Genomic DNA, 21,759 nt, shown 5'->3' with positions numbered 1-21,759 from the left:
GAACACAGATGTTATCAACTGTGATGTCAGTACTACCAGTAAGCAACTGGGGACTGCTTCCAGGGAAGGACACTGTTTATATACAGGTGCCCAAACCAAAAACAGAACAATCACAATCAATGAACTTGTAGAAGCCAAATTCTGAGCAAAGAAGGCATCCCAAAAGGAGAGTCTGCAAGCATACTAATACTTCTCTGCACGTAAGGGGTATCAATCATCTGTTGAACTTAACAATTTATTGAAAACTAAGTCAGATATATGGCACAAAAAAAAAAAAAGTTAAAACACTGCTTCTTTCAGGGATGCAGTTTATTCCCTCATCTCTCAGATAATACTTAAAATACATCATATTTGTTTCCCAACAGTTCCTTATTTTCCATACTGCAACAGGGAACAAAAAAAAAAAAAAACAAAAAAACACAGAAACAAGAAACATGCTTGGAAAAAGCAGATGTCTGTCAGGTACATTTACCACTACATCTAGAAATAAGCTACTTGGTTTTTGGGTTGGGGAGGGATGTCTGGTTTTGTCAGAGGGTTTTTTGTCTCACACAATGCATGTTCGACCTATACAGAGTAGAAGAGATTCCAACCTTAAACATATCATTAGAAAATTGCTTAGATTTTCTGCGTATTTTGTTCTATTCATTAATATAATATGAACCTACAGTATCTTCTTAACTGGAACAACAGGATACGCGATACTCTGATGGAACACCCTTGTATGTTTATGAATCAAAGAATGTTCATGCCTTTCAAATGATAATAAAGAGTAGGTTACAGAGCTCATGCCTACATCTGCTATGAATAACACATGCATATTAGAAAGACAGGCTTTATCATGGTATTTTGTTGTTTTTAAGCAGAAATAGGAATCTTATTAAAGCTACTTTTTCATCCAACCTATTATAAAGAAACTGCTACTTGACAGCTTATAAGGAGCAACACCGGTCAGCTCTAGTGGACTGCATGCATATAAATCAAAATGTTAAAACCACCCCCCTGCAATGCAGTTTGTAGCTTCCTTTTTTTTTTTTTTTTTTTCTCCATTATGCTCCTCTTTCCTATAATGCTGAGATGTTCTCCCAGGAGATTGCTTCAGTGTGCTAAGGCACACTGCAAGCATGTGTACCATGTAAAGCTACAGCACACTGCATCCTGCTGAGCAGCCAAAAACTGGCCACAAAAGGCAGACTCGTCCTACCGTATCAAACCGAAACCCTCCTCTTACCTCGACTTCCTTGCTCTTCTCTTTGTTTCTGCCCATTGAACTTCTCCCATTGCTGGCAGTCTCCCGCGCTGGAACTACAGAAATCTGTTGGAGGGGCATTTCTACAGTGCTGCAGGTTGCCAATACCTGATTGGATGCCTTATATCTTCACTCCCCCTGAGTAGCCCACCTGTATAATTGTTCATATCCTTGCTTTGCCAAGCTCAGCTCTAAATAGAAAGGGGAAAATATTATTTGAGAAACTGTGCAGCATACACCAGGGTCTTCCATCAAAAAAAAAAAGTAAAGCAAAGCAAACTGAAAACACAAACGAGAAACAGCAAGCAAAGAAGTAAACCATAATAATCCAGAGTTTCACATTCTCAGAGTGATGAGTTGCTGCAAGTCGTAACTCCTCTGCTGTGTCCCTGGAGCACCCCTTTCCCCCCTAGCCCTCGAGAGCATTGTGGGAGACAATTCAATTTCTGTGTTACCTAATAACTGTCATGGAAACCACGGAAACCTGGGTCTCGCAGGCCCTTATTAGCGATCGCTTCCCTTTAATGGCACAGACTCCCACATTTGCAGCGGCTGCCACTTCTGCTTTTGTTTCCCATCCGATTCCAAAGGAGTCCACTAAGCACCCAGAGACACCGCACCATGCTGACTAGGTAAAGCAGCATAAGGCTGAAAAGCTTAGTGTCCTATTTTGGAGCCAAAATCTCCTCCTTTAAAAGCACGGATAGCTTGCTGTGTCCTTCATGCATCTACAATAATCTGCTTAGGTCAAAGGATCTGCCTGGAAGTGAAGAGCAGCGGTGAGCGAATGAGGTGTAAAAATGAAGACAAGACTGGGAGCGATTGCAAATGTGCCTTCCCGAGGCTGACAGTACGAAGTTAACCCTTTGCTGTGCTCTCCTTCTCCTGAGACATCCCCAGTAGCAGCTCAGCAGGGGACGTCAAAGGCAGGCACACGTGTCTTTACAGTAGTCACACGCCCTGCACAAGTACGTGAGCTTTCCCCACCCAGCTGCTCCTATTCCTCTCAGCTGTAAAAAGGAAAACACCCAGGAAAACTCTCACCCCCTCCCCTGCTCCCAAAATGCAAAACAATAGAAGAATATCCAAGGTGCTGTATTACAAAAATAGGTACGAAGAAAGAAAACTTTTATGACATCTACACCTCTTACAAATATTTACAAGTCTTGATGAATATTAAGAATGCATGCAAAACAGATTTTGATTTTAGAATAAGAAATACTTAGATCAGAAATCAAATAGCACTGTATAAATAATACAGGAATGAAAGTGGGGAAAAAAAAAAAAACAGAGCAAACACCAACAATGTCTTAAGATGTTGTCAATTTAAAAAGAATTTAAAAAAAAAAAAAGTATTACCTTGGCCTTGGAATAAACCATCTTTATTTCTATTTTACTGTATGTATTATACAATTGCATTTTAAGTTCTATCAGGAAACGATTGCATTGCATACAGCCTGGATTTTCCTACAAAACAACGTGGGGAGGATTTATCACACTGTTGATTCACCACTCCGATATTTTAGTTACTATTTCTCAGTCCGAGTTAACAGAGCTTACAAGAGACAAAGCTGAGAGAAGGTGGGAGCTGGTTTACTCTGCCATCCCAGTTTTATATCACCAGGTTAAACTAAGGTATATTAATGTAATCTAGCACAAGGGTTTATCAGATGCATTAACAAAGCACTGTAACCTGTAGGAGAGTTTACAGATGCTGCAAGATGTGTGCATGTACTTCTGCACATCATACATACAGCTGTACTAATGAAATCTATCTACAAAGAAGAAAATGAAGTCTATTGCCATTTACACTGTTCCTTTACAGACTTTTAGTTATATTTTACATGTTTATTCCATCCTTACTCTCTGATATTCCCAAGTTAGTTTGAATGTATGTTTACACAGCTTATAATGTACACAGGAAGATCTTTCTGAATTTTAAATATAAATGAAGGAAAAAAGGCAAGCTCCTGCTTATGAAAACAGGTGCAATACAATGACATATTTTGACAGTATTCAAAGACAAGAAATGTCATATACCAGACTGGTAAAGTTTAACTGTTAACCTTACACTGTACTAAAACGTAAAGGAAATTCCTTTTTAGCTTAAGAGAAAGTTTTAAAGCTACAGATAAACTCTTTTCTTTCCTGTGAGGAAAGAATCCCTAAATATGGCCCTGCTTTATCATGCTAATCACCTACCTCTTTGCTAAAAGCATTGGTAGAAAACTAGTTGTTTTGAGGTATTAAAATGACCTTTCTGGTAGTGTCTTTCCATGTCTAATTAATTTTTTTTTTTTTTTTTAAGTCAAGCTCCTTTTTGATACTGTGGCAATAATTCTGCATTTTAAATCACCTGAACTTGAGTGTCAAGTCAGAGATTTCTAGGTTAACCAGTAATCTCTTTAATCCCATCTATGTCTTTCTGAATTAGCTAAAATAAAGACCTTATACGGTGTGATGTGCTTAGTTCTTTTTAAAATGACTAAATCTTGTGGCCCCTTTCCCCCCTAAGTGAACTTATCAATGCCATTAACAACTACAGAACAAAAAATCTGATCCAGAGCAAGGGATATACATTACCATTAAGCAAGTCCATATTTGCATGCTGCTTAACTGATTTACTAGTTGCATTTCTTCCCCATGTCAAGATTTCAGATTAGCATGACATTGCCCACGCTGTACATACGCTGAATAATTTACTTCCCACCCAGAAGACTCAGAGCCAGTGTGCTTAACCAAGCCCAAAACCACCAAGGTGCCAAACACTGTGTGTAGAAATGTGGAGAGCAGCACTGCTTCAAAATTAAGCAGGCTGTTGGAGGCTACAGGACATACCCAAAAGCACACCATAGAAGTCAATGGCAGACATGGGACTGGGATCATTTTTCTGTCCCACACTCTAGTTTTGTGTTTCCTCTCTGCTTTTTCAGGTAAAATATATAGAATTAGAAAATGTAAGGCTTTTGCATCCAATGTTAATATACCTATCCTCTCCTAACAGCAGTGCTGTATCAGAATGCCTCATGGAGAAGAAACAAAATTCATTTCAATTTACAATCTATTTTTAGAGTTCCTAAGTGCTTCCTAACAGTTAGAGGATGACTTGCAGCCTTCTGTGTTCCCCTCAGTCACTTCCTACCCCATCTCAGAGCTTGACCACCTGGAGCCGAGCACAGCCCTGCTACAAAAGAGTGAGCAGAGGATGAAGAGGTGTAAGCCTGAAGGCAGATGGAAAATGTAAACCTTGTGTCAGATCCCAGGTCTTGTCTCCCTTGCTCTACAGGACTCTACTGCACCCTTTAACTCTACTCAGATCCTTTAAAGTTATGAATTACCTATAAAGTAAGATCTTATGAAGTGATTTTTTATCTATGCATTCTATATATAGATTTTATATCTATAGATTTTAGTTTTTCTTTGTTTGTGTTTTTTTTTTTAAATCCTATGAAGTAATTTTATATCTATATCTTCTATAAAATTATATATATATTATATATTGATGTGTTACCTATATATGTTATATAGAGAGAAGTATATATTATGTACCACTTGGAAAACATGTTAACCTGCACTCATTCCACCCGGTGGTCAGTGTGGGTGCTCTGTCCAAGCAGTATTATTTTCAGCAGACGCTCAGCCCAGCAGGCTGGAGCTGCAGCGCCGTGCCTCACCCAAAGCACCGCGTAATGGCGGCCTGGGTGAGGCCTGCTCCTGCAGCACCAAGCAGCTAGCTGGTGCTTCAGCCTTGAAGGGTGCCAGTAACACAGTAGAACTGGTGATCTGGAGCAGGTGAAGATGATGTGTCAGAGAAGACAGCTAGGTTTTGGGCGATTTGTTAGTAACTGATTTAAATTACACAAAAAGCAATCCACACTCAAGAGCTCCCGAAGCAAGTAACCCCCCCAGAGAAGTACCCCCTTTTCACCTACAGTTTAAAACACTATTAATCCTGATTCAGAGAAGCCCAAGGACCCCACCCAGCTTTCAGTTACCCATATTCATTCACACAAGCCCAATGCAGTGAAGTGAATCTGACCAAATATAGTTCATGGTGCAACCCCTGCATAAAAAACACTATCAGCAACAGGTAATTCATTTTTACTCAGCATAAAATCATCTTTAGATAAGATGTACTGTAGCCATCAATCCTCTATATGGTCTTTAAGCCAAAAGCTATGATGAATTTTGAAAAAATAAGCATTTGTAGACATTAAGTGCTTAGATGTTGGTAGGGTAGATTCTGCATTTGTCAAAAAGAAACATTGGCTATGATGTACGATATAAGAAAAGGTACAGACTTACAGCCTATTGATCTGGCATCTAGGAATGTGTTTCACTGTATTCAGAAATAGTGCAGAAAAGTTACACACCCTGCATATACTGCACTCCCTCTGCTCCTTACACACACTATCGACCTGGTGAGATCATACAGCCTCATAAATGTTTCCACACCTATTACCATGTTTCCTATACACTCTAAACATCTCACCTGACCTCTACTCTATCCCTCCAGTGTCCTCAAGGGTAACTTTAATATATATTGCCTTCGGCAACTATATTACTATCACTTTATTATTGAGAAACTTACAAAGAGTAAGTGTAACTCAACTACCTCACCTGATCTCATAGCAACTTTATTTAAGAAGACAACAAAATAGTGTGGTTTTATCAAAAGAGGCTGGACTGGATGATGTTCCGTTACCACACTTCGATGCACAGCACTCCTAGATGTACTCTTGTATGAAGTACAAAGCCATCTGTAAACCAAAATTTCTGAAAAGGAACCACTCCATTTCCCTCTGATACTAACAAGTGCATCAAAGCAACTGAGACTCTCACCTCTGACTTGCAGAGATGACAAAATTACAAAAGGGTCAAGCACATAACTACATACAATTAATAATAAAAAAGGGTATCATCAGGAGGCACGTTTAGAAAGAATTTATAGATAGGTCCTAATGAAAAGAACCCTGCCTACAGTTTTAAATGAAATTTGATGTCAGCCTGTCATAAGTATATCAGCACACAGCTATAAATTAAGGTTACACACCAAGTATGTATTCGTGCACCTGTATTTATTAACACACACATACACAAATATATATAAATATCCCCAATGATACCCTTTAAACACAATTTGTTCTTTTCTTCAGAAATTTCAGAATAAAGCAATCTCCACATATAAAATCAGTATAAAATTTACAATGTTATACAAGGAAGGAAAAGTCAGAAAAGGAGATCACTCACTCACAAATAATTTGGGTGGTTTTCTTTCTCCTAAAATAGCAGTTACTCTCTTATATTAACTTTTGAGAGGAAAAAGAAACGAAAACACAAAGCTCACCTATATTAGCGAGTTTTATGCAGGCTACCTGTTGTGCCTTTCAACCTGTCCCACATTTGCATTGTAGGTACAGAGAAGCAAGCCTGATCATCACAGCAGCTGTGGAAGTGGATACCTATACTAGATAATGATCAACTGGGATGAAGTTCTGTCACTAACTAGCAAAAGTTTCTGCCACCTAAATTAAAAATGCATGTAGCAGTTATCTAAAGCAGACCAAACAAGACTGATGTAAACTAATCCCTTGGGTTTCACAGCATCCTCAAGTTACGTGACACCAGAACCAAATGAAACTTTTAAATAAATGAAAAATTCCCTTAGATCTTCTCCCATTCCTCACAGTTCAAAAGAAAGAAAGTAAAAGTTAAAACCTATAGCAGTGCAAAATTAATCCTAGAATTAGGACAAATAGGAAAGATATTTTTAAGCAAATACAATTGAGGGGTGTAATTATTTTTAAATGTCCAAATATTTCAAAGCAATATGCACTGAATTACAGAAATCTTTTCCTCTGAATGGGAAAACCTGTTCTTCACTGCTATCTGGACCAGTATGTCTGGTTCTGCATTGTTCTACACCACGTGCTGGCGTCCAACAGAGGAACCTCAGGAGTGGAAGCACTTTAAGCAGAATTCTGGTGCAAGTGAAGTCTCATAAAAAGCAAAATTTTAAAAGTTGTTTAAACAACGTGAATAGAATTCATTTTCTTTGCACGTCAGAACACCAAATGGCTGTGAGATGTCATATCAGAAGTCACTATGTGGAATTGACATATATAGACTTGAATGTAGCCATCATGTTATCAGATCCTTAGGATTTTTTTTTGCAGCCTTTCCCTTTGCCCACCTTTAGGTTCATTATTGAATGAAGTGCTGAGAAGTAACACTTGACATATTATGAATAAAAGTGCATTACAAGCATTAAAGAAGTAATCAATTAAAAATTTAAATAAATGAACGGTTTGGGATATTTATTCTATCCTGCTACTCATAGGATATTGCACATTCCTTCACATCATCTCACTAGCAGCATTACTAAGCACAGGTCTTTTTCCTCTGTAAAGAAACTGAAAAAGAAGTCAGTGCAAACATGGAAGCAAATTTTTAAATGCAAATTAAAAAATAAAACCTAATAGCTGAAAAGAGAGTGCCTTATTAAAATGTGCCTGTTGCATCAAATAAACCTGCAGACTGCTGCCATGGAAAAATATATCTGATGTTAGATTTCCACCAATGAAACAAGAGCCACTGTAACTGCACAGTTTCCTGTAGATTAGTTTGAGAACAGGAATACAAATGCATTCACAAAATTTGTATAAGAAATTTGTTGAGTGCTGGTACCAAAGAGACAGCGACTGCCCCATGGCTTTCATAAAGATTTAAGTTATTACCTGATTTTGGTCCTGCAGGGGTGCTCTTTTTGTTTTTGTTTTTAAGAGGTGCACAAATTCATTAATTCTATTTTATTTTGGTAATTAAGACCAGGAATGGTTTGGATTATATTTGGGACTAGTCTACGGGAAATAAAAGTATGATAGTAAGCAGTAACTGCAGAGAGAGGCAGTAAACAGTGAAATTAAGGACCAAAGCTGCATTGAGAGTCACTACTGCCTTTGTCTCCTACCATTGCTATGCTATAGGCAGACACCTTCAAATGACATTCACTTCAAATAACAGATCTTCAGCACATCAGCCTCCCTCAAGTCACAGACTACTACAGGTACTGCCTGCCAAATGTTCTGGCTCATAAGCGCAGCAAATACACAATTCCAAATGCGGGTGTCAAGAGGAGCAGCCTGAGACTGTCCCATCTCCGCTGCTTTGCTTAGTAGTGAACAACTCATTATAGATGCTTGCCTTTAATTTCTATTAGTCGAGGCTCCTTTCTGCAAATATACCCATCTTTTACATTTTTTCTGTAAATATGCTGAGTGTTTTTGGAAAACAATGTACAACTTCAGACAACACAGTGCAGGAACACCATTCAACAAATCTCCAGGCCCCAACCCAGCAAGGTTTGCAGCTAACATCAGTCCATCTTGAATATGTAATAAATGCAATATGCATATAAGTGGTAAGATTTCTTGAAAGATTGCACAAAACCACAGCAGCCCTAAGTTTTTGGGATGCTTCTTTCTCCAAAATGCTCTGTAAAAACACTGTAACAAAATGAAGTGTCAAAAATTAAAACACTGCTGTCCACATACTACTTCAGACCACACGTGAGTCTAGCTGTCCAGCAAACACCTACCGAGTTATTGGGTTATGATTACAACAGAAAAAAATAACTTACTAAAAGTACTAAAGATAGAGGATAAACATACACATTGCCACCTACAGCATTATTTTTCATTCTTTATTAGGTCACTTCTTAATGACATAACATGTAAAAGGTGTTTTAACTTAGCTCTCTACAGAAAGTGGTTAACAATCTTTATGACGAACATCAAAACACAGCAAGCAGTGGAATCCATCTGCTTAGTCTTAGGTTAAATGCTGCAAACTTGAATCCAGCAATCTTAAAGAGTAATGGTGTTACTCAACAAGATTGGACATAAGTTCTTGGCCAAGATTCAAAGCTGTCAGCCGACACAGAGGCACTATACAGAAAACCTCGAAAGTCTTCTAGACACGAGCATTAGAAAAAAGATGAAGTTCAGTAGTGCAAGGAACAAGGTCATGGCTCACATAGAACAGCAAAAGGAAGGCTGGTAGCAGCCTTTAGTACAGTTGGATAAGAAGGACCTGTGTATTTCCTAGTCAAAGGATAACTACAGAACGCTAATTACCATCAGCTGCAAAAGCATACACGTGGTGCCAGCATGCACCAAGCGGGCTATTTCCAATTCTTCTTAGTTTGGAACAAGTTACACCAGTAATTACCTCAAACATTAGTCTTTTCACTTCTCCCAGAGCTGACCGCCAGCATAAAGGATATGCTGAATTCAGACAGCGGGAAACTTCTCTAAAAAAACCTGCACAACAGGAAGTTATTTGCTAGCCCACCTGCTGCTGTTACTGGCTACATATAATTAAACAGTACAACCAAGGGTGGCTTTTTGGTGGTGGTGTTTTTGTCTGTCTGCTTTATGCACATTCAGGTGCCCAGTATTCTTGAGATTACAACATGAATCGTGCACTCTATCATTATTTGACAAAGAATGAAGACACATGCACAATTTGTGATCGAAAATAAAACCTCCCAGCCAGGTCCATCTGTGTGAATATCAGAAGTTTACTTTCAGATAACATCTTTCATGTTTGCTGAGCATTAGCTGCTTTGTGAACCTCAGGTGCTGGAATGCTCAAGGGACTTGAAAAAATACAAGATACTGATTAAAAATTCACATGAATATTCATTCAAAACACTTTTTATAATATATTTTTATCAACTTCCTACAGGTGCCTATTGCTTATTATACTGCATTTTTTCCTTTACTTTATCTCTCTGTCTTGTAGACTTAAAACACCGCCAATTCCCTCCTGTTCTCATTTACAGTGACCCCTTCGTCTTCCCCTCCTTCAGAAACGCATGGCTAGAGTTTTATCTCTGGCTAAATACTCGTATTCCAAGAACTACCATTTCTCTGTTGTTTATATATATATATATATATATATATACACACACTATTCCATAACCAGCTTTTATTGAAAATGGTTCAATAAAAGAAATCTTCTATATTGAGGAAGTTTTTAGCCTTACATCCAGTCTGCATGTTGTTTGGCTTTGAACCTTCTCCTCATGCTTCAGAGGGAGGATGGTTGATTGCCAAGATGATAAAGATACCGTTAAATTAGAACAGCAAGGAGTTTGAAAAGATCTGTGGAGATTTACATTACAGAGGTGGCAAATTCCCTTTAAACTCAGTGGTGGTTTTGACCCACAAAATTTTCTAGCCTTATAATTTTAAGAAGACCATACGCAAGTGAGATGTATTATGCTTCTCCTTAATGCTATGAAACAGATTAAATGAACTCTAATACTGAGATTGATTTTACCTTAAATTGTGATTCAGGCATAGGATTAAATCATTTTGAAAACACAGACTTCACGTTCTTGAAAAACTGTGTTTAATATTGAAATATTTCACAAATTTAAGACTAAAATCTGAGCCACTGTAAATGGGTACCAATCCTAAATTATTGCCACCTATCGTGCAATTTCTACTTAGAAGGAAGTAAATTCCGTTTTATTTGCTTACTTTGTTACCCAGTATCTCTTTACTTCTTTTGCTAACAAACTGAAACTGCTGTGAATTTAAATGCTGGTGTTTCATTATGTAAGAAAATTATTGATGTTTTTCAATTAAAAAGTAAGCCCACAAGGAACTGATGCCTGACTGATATATGAGGTCAGCAGCCTTGTTTGCCTGAGTAAACCGATATGTAAGTAAAGCAAAGAGAACTTCAATGTAAATGAGCCACCAGAGGGAGCTCATCCAGCCTTCTGAGTATAATAGACTATATTGACTTTGGCAAAAAGTTAATTAAACATTTTTTTCTAAGGGTTGCTGACTGAGTTCAAAAAAAAGCACATTCCCTGGCTGAAACTCTACATGCCTGAGAAGTCTAATGTAATCAGAAGACATTGCTTCTTTAACAAACATGGAATACATTTCTGATTAAATAAAGATAATTAAGTTTAGAAACACATGCTACAGCATTCTCCTACACATGCAAACATACACTAGCCTTTTCTTCTCTGTCCCTCTTTATCTTCTCCAGATAAAGAGAACTCCAAAGTATTTTAAAAGACAAGTCAAAAAACATGACATTTAGTTTCACCTAACGGATGTATACCAAAAGCTAAGCCAGATAACCAAACAAAGGGTACTTATTTCTAATCAAATTTAATTTATTGTTATGATGCTTACAAAATTCTGTAATTAGTTGTTACACTTAGATGGACACTGCCAGATTACATTTGAGTTGTCTATCACAATAGAGTTGTTTCAAATTTTAGGGGACTCAGATTCAGAAAATTCATTCCTCAAGCTTCTGTTCCAGTGGGTCTGATGGTCACCAAGAAACTTATCAACATTATGCAAAGAGATGTACTAAAGTAAGAGCTAGTCAGTTTTTTGCACGGTGCTCATTGATCAAGTAACCAAGAGTTTCGCCTGTTACTATCCCATGAACTCAGGGGTATAGTAGTGGTAATTTGGGTGTGGGCAGGAGGACAGAGGACAATAAAATTACTTCCTCAAGTAAAAGCACCTTTCAACATACGCAGTCAGACAAATCTCTGCAACTCTCTCTAGATATTTCTGCATATTATATACATTAAGTATACATAACTATCTCCAATTAGCATAACCCTACCACAGACTTAAATTACATATGTTTGCATACCCATTATCAGCTTCCTAAAAGAATAATTAAATCTCTCTTGCAATGTTTATCTGATGTCTACCTGGATGCTTTGCTTTCAAAGATGAGGTTAAACTTAATGTGCTATTACATTTATTTGTTCCTTCAAGATTCAATGAAAAACTGAACACTCCTCAATACCACGTGAAAGTAACTTTTTATTGTGAACTTCTGTGCAATGTGAGGATACTACAAAAACCACCAGTACTTAAGCACTGGGATAAAAGCCAACCTGAGAAGACCCATTCTTTAAGTTTCAGTAGGCACTTCAGAGTGGTGAGCTTCCCTGCCCAGCTGTTTTACCTTTGGTGAGCATGATTTTTCATCGCTTGCCCACGTAATCAACAACAAGCAGGACAAAAGTTACAGCTGCTGTGCAATACACGTTATGAAGTCAACCTTCCCACAAATATTTTTGAACTAAACAAGCATAACATCCCACTGAAAAACTGTGTTTTTAAGACAGTCAGAAGAGATCAATACAAACTTTAATTTAAAAAAAGATGGTCAGATTTGTCTGACCTCCTGCTTAAAAACAGCTATTGAAATTCATTCTCAGGATTGTAGTAAAGTAAGATTTACCAGCCTGCCCCCTCTTCCTTATGCTGTGAGCTAGCCAGTTTCTTCACATCACACACATCTTGATATTTTGTATTGTACTTACCATATTAGTAATTATCACATCAATTTTTTAAGAAGAACAGTTCTAAGATTCACTAGGAATTTAGGGTGTAAAATAACATTTTATAAAAACCTGTAAAGCCTCTGGTCGGGAAATAATCAGTAAATAGAAAAAGATAGCAGAAGATGAAATTCTTAAGACTGTTTTCTCTACATGGACGTTTTGTGCTCACTACAACGTAAAATCTGTCCCTGTTCAGAAGTCCGTGTAAGAAGACAGCATCCCTATATGGAAGCTTAAATTTCACAGTTCCTCAAAATTCAGCAGCAGAGTGACTTCCACACACCAGCAACGGCTCTTGCGCTATTTATACTCTGCAAAAGAATACCCCCAACCCCCTTTCACAGCTCAGCTTCATGAAAATAAGATTGTTTTCCAATAGCTCACTATCATAGTACCAGGGTTAAGCAGCCACCTGGAAACCTGACGAATTATGAGGCACATTGCATCATCACACTGCAGAGAATATTACCTTATTTTGTTGTAGGACTGTCAAGTACCTTATTCACTTGTTCATGCTCAAAACTAGGGAAATCCAACATCACTGAAATGAATAAAGGCTTTGGACAATATCACTATAAGACTATACTGTGTCAGTTTAATAGACATCAAATGAGAAACATGCTAATAACTGCGGTGTAAAAGATAAGGACTTGCAAACAATAAAACTTATAAGAGAGCATTTCTGAATTCTGCATGTAAAAGATCATGCTCTTTGGGTAAAACTTATTTAGTGCATAAAAATAGGATCCGTCTCTGGGTTTCCTCAAGATTTGAAATAAGTTAAAAGCCTTGCCCCACTGTATTTTGAAGACAATTTGGCACCAAATTCCTTGGAAAACCCACTCTGATGACATTTGAAAACTGTAGCCTTTTTACTTAGTAATGGATTGAATCTATCCTTGGAAGATTTCCTCCTTGATTGAGTTTTCTTCAAATAGAATTAAGTTAAATGTTGGTCTTGCTGTAAGAAAGGCACATTAGATATCAAACATGATTCATGATAGCAATGAACCAGTTCAGTCAAAAAAACAGAAATCTAAGAAAGTGCTTTTGAAATGGAAACCAAACGTTTCCTAACGTCAGCAAAATCTCCATTTTTCAGCCAAACACTGGGGGTGGGAGGCAACACTATTAAATTCCTTCAGGAAAGGCTGCATGCATAACATTTCCATGTTTCCCAGAAAGATATGTCTCAAAGCACCTTGAACTAATCCTGTACTTTTAAATAGTCACAAAAACTAATTATGCACATCCTGTTCTGATTATCACTTTTTCTACTATCATCCATTGATAAACTTATAGATTTTAATACTTAAAGAATCATTTACCCCCCCCCCCCAAAAAAAAATCATTTTCTTTAATAGCTTTTAGAATTTTATTCTAGTTAGCTCACCTACTCCAATAACCCTCAGCTGTCTATCAAGGTATTTTATAGTCTAAATCTTATCCAACTGGCTTTTTCCAGCATAACCAGTAACCTTGAACCAAGTTAAATGAAAAAGCATAGCTCTCTTATCCCACTGAAATTCTCATCTCCAACAGAAAGCACAGTTAAAAAAGGTACTAAGGAAACCTGAAGTGACACAACAGACAATAAGACCTATAATAACAACACAGTTACATGCATTTACCAAAAATTCTAGAAACCCGATGTCTACAAGACACAAAGAATGAATGAAGCCGCTCTGTTCTCCACTATTACCCAGCTAGGAACGAAATCCTTTTCACAGCCTGGAGACGTTGCTATCCTAACTACTTAAAAAAGCAGAGCCACAGGATTGTGGCACCTCAGGCACAGCTATTAGTGGTGCCTAAGGCACAGCTATTAGTGGCACTGGGTCAAGACTTTCATTACATTCATGACGCAAAGATAAATTTTCCCTTTCTGCTACAGGCTGTGAAGTCCACCCCTGGATGCAACTAATTGCAGGTACAAATCTGTTTTTAGATCAAGTTCCACAGGCGCCTTACGGCTGCAATTCTGGGAACCATTTGCTTTAGAGAAGTGCTGAAATCCCCTGCTGTCCCCTAAGCATGAGTTCCTGGGGGTAAATGAGCAACAAAAAGCTGAGAAGGGTTCTCCTTTGAATTACACAGCCCAGTTTACTCAACAAACTTGCTAACCGTAGATGGCACACTTCTAAGTGTCTGGTTCCATAAGCTGCCTGTTCAATTATGGTTGTGATTTTTTCATTTAGCCAACATTCACTATTTTTTGCAAGTTTCCTTGCAAGCTGTTTTTTAAGAAACATTCTTTCAACTGGGACACACAGGATAAATGGAGAGAGGGAATAAGCTGGTATGTTCAAAAAAAAAAAAAAGCTACAACTGTACAACCTTATTTTCAACCCATTTAGACAGGACACACTCCCCCAGGAAAAGACTATTTCTTTATATGCATGTCATATTTAGCAAATTAGAAACCTGGTCTTATTAAAATTAGACCTTTTAGGCAAATCAACATAAACAGACTTCTTTTTTTTCTTTTTAATGACAAAGGGAGAATAAATTCACTGACTTGAAAGGACCTTTATAGCCCCTTCCATCTCCCACTTCTTGCAATAATAACAATGCTCAACTTCTGTCTGCAAACACCAGTTATTTCTTCCATTCAGAGACCACAATTAATTGTGGGTGTTGGGGTATTTTTATTGCCACAACCAAGGCAGCCCATAGCTATGAATCACGTTAAAGTAAACAAACTGAGAGTATTATAGATACAACCTAATAGGATCAAATCAAAGCTTTGCATAATCAACAGAAGGGAGACTAGGGAGGATGAATGGGCAAAAATTATGCTAAAAACCCAAGTGAAACAGAAAGCCTGTCATGTATTGCTCTCTCCATTTTGTGAGGAAACTGTCACTGTTTTACAGAGACAGCTGTCACAAGGTCATAAATATTCACTGGGAACACTCCCAACCCATTAGGCTCACTTACACAGTCAGAATCTACACAACTTCCAGCCGTAGAAATAGAGACGAGAAGGACAGGCCATTTAATTGGGGGAGATGAATGAAGAGCAAAAAAGGAGTCAAGTAATGAATGATACAGAGGAAAAGTAGATGAACTCTGTCAGGACGGAAACTAGGAAAGGAAGGGCCTATTAAATGAAACTTTAAGGACAAAAAATCATAAACTGTAAAAGGATGGAATTCTCTTAAAGCACAACATCACAGCCAAGAATTCAGCGGCAGGTTGTAGGTCAGGCCACCGTGACATTATGAATCAACAGACAACTAGACATTTTGTTGGGAGAAGTGTTTCTAGGATACGTTGGCAAAATCCAAATTTAGGTCTTAGATAAGACTAGGGAGAGCTTATAAAATAATAATTTTTAATTATTACTGGTTGTGAATACATTTCTCTGGATGGTTTCACATCTGCCTGCTTCAAAGTTTTTACATGGCACCGTTCCAATTTATAATAATAATATATTACTACAGCTGTACTGAAATGTATATCTCGAATATGACAAAACTATTACTTGTGGTGACCCTATTAGAGCACATCTCTAAAAACTGCTTTATGTGGAGTGAAAAAAAAACCTGAAAATTAGAGAAATTTTCCAGAGAAAAAAAGAAAAGAATGACTTAATTCCTTTTAATCTGTTTCTCCCATTGTAACTCCGCTTCTGCATAAGTCTTCTCTGTTTTGGATATTCAGCTCCTTCTCAACAGAGACCATTTCTAGCTGGTTTGCAGGACAAACTCTGCAGATCCCTCCGATAACCTGCTTGACCAAGACTACCAGATTTTTACTCAAGGCATTTCTCATCTGTCCCCTCCCCTTGTCCCCCAGGATGTCACCTTTTTTTTCTTTTAATTCTGCAATTCTGTCTTCCGTTTTAAAAAACACAACAAACCTTAATGATATAAAGGATTTGTGACTGTAGGAAACTTCTACTTGAATTTAATCCTCTCTCACAAATACCAACAGTGGTAGAACCATCATTTCTCCTCTTTATTTTATTAATCTTTTCAAAAGCTGTCATGCAGCAATGCAACCATGACTTCACATTTGGCATTGATACAAAAAGTCAGGAAGGGCACAGGGATTTTTCTTCCCTTTAGCCCACCAAAAATAAACAGTATGAGTCCAGGGCTCCTCTGCCTGGGAGTCTTGGTAGGGTCTGTTTGTAGCAGATGACAATAGTTACCAGCCCAGTTCCTAACTAACCACAAAGCCCACTGGTGCTAGAACACAGACTGGCATCTCTGGCAGTTTCCCTGCCAAGTTCAGCTCCTTGGTTGCATTTGTACGTGTACAGGACCTGGCAAGGCCTGGGACTGCAGCACCAACAGCTGTGCTGTGCTAGGAATGGGAGGTGGTGATCTTGCACGAAACCTTGTTTTAAAGGTCTTCTACACACCTCTGGATAATATGTATATATGTGTGTACATATATATATATATACACACACACATACTGTGTACGCTGCTGGGCTAGTCGAGAAAAAAAAACAAGCTGCTGTTAACAGTTAATGCTCATAGTTAACAGAAAGCTGCAGACAGCAACACAGACCAGATTTTTCAGCTTATGTACTTTTAGATTACTGACTTCTTACAGTGATTGATCACAAAATAAAAACTTACACAGGAAACATTGTTATTGACACTGTCCTCTCATCAGTTTGACAGGCATTTCAGATTTCTTTTTTAGTTAGTTTGCTGCTTAAATAACCCTTCTGGTTGTAGTCTTGGTCACTTTGAAAGTATTACAAAGCAAGACCTGTATAAAAAGGTCTATATTAGAGTATGAGGAGTACAAAAGTCATGCAGAATCTAAAAATTCAAGCAACCTATGACGGATTACTGCACAGTTGAAAAGCAGTGCCCTTACAATGCATGTGCGCACACACACAAGATTAAAAAAAGCTTCCAGCCACATAGACCTGACGTGCATTGAGAACTAGTTATTTGTGAAGCAAAAGCACCTCTTAACATTACAATTCTGTTTTCTGTCTAGTAAATTCTTATGACTCACGCAGTGCAGCCTTGTTCTAAACAGACTACAACAACAAACTGCAATCAAAACAGTTACAGAATTATCAATTTGCCTCTCCCATTGAAGTTTAAGCCAAGAAATCATACTTTTTTTCAGGAAACTACAGAAGTGGCAGCAGAAATGGAGACTCTCTAGACCATTCTCGCATGAATCAGCCCATAACAACTGTGGTGGCTTCAGTCCATTACATTGACAAAACGCCTGTAATTATCCTCAGAGGCTTTGTGGAAGGCACGGGAAGCCACAGGCATTACAGCTCCCCAGACTGTATCAGTAAACTCTGGCAAGAGCGACCCTGCAGAAAGCCATTCCCCATGACTGTCGCCCTTAAATCTGCCTTCAGAGGAGGAAGGCGCAATGCTTTGTGCCACGTCAACACAAGGAAAGACATCCTAAGTCGCTTCTCAACCCGCACGAGGTTTCTCGGGAGTGCTCTGCTGCCGCTGGGCAAAACAAGCTGCTCTCAGCTCCACAGGTGAACATCCCAGGACAGGGACTCAGGAGGGGCTGCCGAGCCTCCTCTTTCCCCCTGACAGCACAACCCTTCCACGCTGCCCAAATTACTGATACAGGAGCTGAACCTTTTGGCTGCTGGGAGGCCGAAACACAAGTTTTTTGTCTCAAGGCAGCTACTATGAGCTGTAGATGTACAGCATAACAATACCCAATCTCAGATACTAGCGAAAGCATTGTTTAGATAAGAGCAGAAAAATAAATACGGAGCAACACGGCCATTGATGCTGAACAACCACAAAAGACGACTCGCAGAGCTATTACAGATTAACACTTCTCAGGTAAACAGGAGTCATTCCAAGAAAAGACAGTTTAATGGGGAAATAGGTTCAAAGATGATTTAATGTGTAAATGCTACCATTTCGGGTGGAACAAACATAGGAACTGAGGATGCTAGCAGGTAACCTGAGCAGTTTGGGGGAATTATACCGATGCTGTAGGTACAATACACCTTTTTATCAGTGTAAGGACAATTTTAACCAGTTAGCAGGAATGTAAGTAATGGGTGGCATATTGATCATGAATGAGTATGTGCTAACAGAACTGCACAAAACCTGACTTGTGAGGTCTAAGCACCTGCACGGCACATGGTGAAGCTGGCTGACCGGCAGAACCCGTGCTTTAACCACCTGCTGCTGCTGCAGTGCTGCAGAAATCAGGGAGCCTCTCAGATACAAACCTCAGCTGGAAGCTATGCGGGACTAATGTAATTTCCGTCTCTGCATTTGTGGCTCAGAAACTTAGCAAAGCTCCTTTCAGCTTTGCATTATTAACACCTGAGGGATGCTGCCTTCTCCTCCCCTCACCCCCACTTCCCCATATCTGGCATCCCCAATGATGTACCCCAGAAGCGAGTGCACGGATATACATTTGCCGGGTGCCAGACCTATTTAGCATCAGGAACAGCAACACTCGCCTCAAGAAGCTTGACTGATGTGTGGGAATGAACACACTATGGTTTATTACTATTCGAGCACATGTCTGAGTCCAGATACAACGAAAGCTTGACTTCGGTCCCCTTCACAACTCACGTGGCAGAACAGCGAAGCAGGAGAAAGCCACACGTATGGCGATCGTCGATTTGCAAGGCAGCTTGCAAAATTCTCCAGCTTTCCTTACCTCCAGAAACTAAAGCAGGCCTGGCTACTGGCTCATGAATGTTGTGTCCAAATCACTGGCACTGTTTCAGTAACTACGCGTGCATGCGGACACTGACTGAGATGTAGGAAATTTACTCCTCAAGCAAAACACTGACTGCTTACTGACCCAAGTAATAAAATATTCTGGTTTAGTTGCATTCATACTTTTTTCTTGTGTCATCAAATTTAATTTGTAAGACATTTTTTCTTGACCATTGCTTTCATTACTCCTGGTAGAAATTTGGTATCAAGCATTATAAAAGACACAAAAGTTTCTCAAAGCCTGTCCCGTTATTCCACCCTCAGCAAATCATAGCTGTGTCTGTCTGATTTTAACAAGGCATGAAATTATACCTCAGCAGAATAAATTAACAAGCAACACCATGAACAGGTGTTGTATTTCTTAGTGTCATCAGTTCAGATAGATCAATTTATATTCCTCAGTACATGCTTTATTTAAAGAAAAAAAAACTACATAATAAGTAATGAAGCAAAGGATGAAAGACCTTTGCGATAATTTTATTCTTCTTATTCTTGCAAGATACCTTTGTACAAGTTTATGATCAGGAAGATGCTTACAGTATGCAAAAATGCTAAAATTAAAACTTGCATTCCCCTGAATATATTCACAGAAGTTGACACAAAAGCATAAGCCAGGTAGCATATAAGATTAAAGTTCAAGTCTAAGTTTAGTTCAGAAAGACAAAAGAGAGACACAGGGAGAGCAGTGAAAGACTCATCTCCAGTGACCACTGAAACCTTAATTAGAGCTGTGCAAAACACTCCTTGGAAATTAATGTGCTCTTAGGGTCTCACAATCTTCTACAATAATAAAATCAACTCTGCTCTTCACCAGTATCACATACAGTTTAAATTCTTACTATTGATTTTGGTAGCATACTTTGGGCTTTTCATCTGGGTTAGTTTCATCTTCTGTAGGAAGATCTCTCATCAGGATCTCCAAAAAAGTGACCCAATCCTGTATTCTCAGTGGAAAACAAGAAAAGGTATTTCAAACTTTTTTTCCCAGGGTATGAGAAGAGTAGTGGGAAAAGCCAAGAGCTGCAGAGATCCAGCACGGGAAGTATTTAGAGAAAATGAGGAACTCTTGTCATCGTGCATCAGCAAAGGTGCCTTTCATAGAGAGGAACAATTCACATTGTTGTCTGCGTAAACAGGACTTTTCTGCTCTTACTTCTGTCAAAATGAATGGCTTCTATAAACATATAGAAGTATACTTTGTGCTACTATTTATTTTACATGGAGTTTATTAAGATAGCAAAGGATTTGGTATTTTACAAGCACAGGACAGGAGTGTCAACGGTCACTAGCTAAATATAGAACAACCCAGCTGCGGGGTGAAAAAGGGTAGAAAAAGATTTCTGTTTTCTTATTTGTTCACCAGCTAACATTAATAGAAATTAAATATGCCAATTCCCTTTGAAAGAAAAATGTGATAACTACTAAATTGATCAAAATGAAATAATTGCCACCATGACCTACACATCTCAGTACGTTATATAGTTACTTGTGTGTATATCATGAAAGGCAGTTTTACAATACTGATCAATGTATTTGTAAGACTACCAGATATAAGAAATGTGTAGCAAATACTTTGATCAATATCTGAATTAGCAGCGTTGAATTATTCTAGCAGAAAGACTTGAGACAAAGAACTTGGAGCTCTCTCATGTTTTAAAATGTTCCATTTCTCTCTTTCAGCAACCCGCACTCAGAACATATAACCATACCCATATTCTTCCTCACATGCTATCTGTTCTCTGTTTATACCAATATGACGGTCAGATACATGAGTTATAAAATCAGCTGCAGCCTTGAGTACAAAGCTACACACATGTTGCTTTGAGACGTGCCCATGTGATATTTTCCCTGGTTTCTTTAACAGGAAGAGAACAGATTTAGCACTGAATACAGAGATGTATAGGATGTGAAATTAGCCAGTACAGCCATCTGTGAAAATACAGAGTGCTGCCATAGCTTCATTAACTTATTGACAACCAATTCAAAAGATAATTCAAAGAAAACAGAACCAGAATTGCTTATCTACAGCTCTCCAAGTAAGATCTAATTGATTAAATAAGGTATGTTATTCCTTCTGGCCTGCCTATAGTACCAGTCAGAAGTTATTCCACACAGAAAATACCTCATTACTTCTTCTATTAGGCCCTTATTAGATCAACAGTCAATCTCTAGAACCTTTTCTCCTCTTATTCTCAGTCTTTCTCTTTGACGTGTGCTGTCAAAGTGGGCAGACAATGAAAACAGTATGTCCAACACTTAAAAAAAAAAAATCTGTATTGACTGATGTCTATCCTACAGAACTGCTAGTATGTTTATCTAATCATCTTGCAAGCTTATTCCTGCTCAGGTTATCCAGTAAGAATTATTTGCAGAAATTCTCAACAATATCCTTAGCATTTTCAAACACC

General features: G+C 38.3%; 1 protein-coding gene across 28 annotated transcripts in view; it reads right to left on the bottom strand.

Annotated features, from left to right (window-relative positions):
- The window catches only part of MARCHF1 (membrane associated ring-CH-type finger 1), a 239,569-nt gene that overhangs the window by 139,978 nt on the left and 77,832 nt on the right, over window positions 1-21,759 (bottom strand). For 12 of the 28 annotated variants that reach the window (XM_080591784.1, XM_080591782.1, XM_080591768.1 and 9 more), the window contains one exon: window positions 1,232-1,440. The exons of 14 other annotated variants lie outside the window; for them this stretch is intronic. Coding sequence is in view for 2 of the 14 variants with exons in the window: in XM_080591773.1 (XP_080447899.1) it covers window positions 1,232-1,330 (99 nt within the window). In the remaining 12 variants the exon portion in view is untranslated. Of the gene's footprint in view, window positions 1-1,231; window positions 1,441-1,589; window positions 1,635-2,608; window positions 7,456-21,759 lie in introns of those variants that run through there. 2 more of the 28 variants (XM_080591772.1, XM_080591774.1) reach the window with 2 other exon arrangements.

Source organism: Anser brachyrhynchus (assembly GCF_964034855.1).
Source record: "Anser brachyrhynchus genome assembly, chromosome: 4".
Lineage (NCBI taxonomy): Eukaryota > Metazoa > Chordata > Aves > Anseriformes > Anatidae > Anser > Anser brachyrhynchus.
The sequence above is the reverse complement of the archived record's forward strand: the minus strand, read 5'-3'. Positions and strand labels throughout refer to the sequence as shown.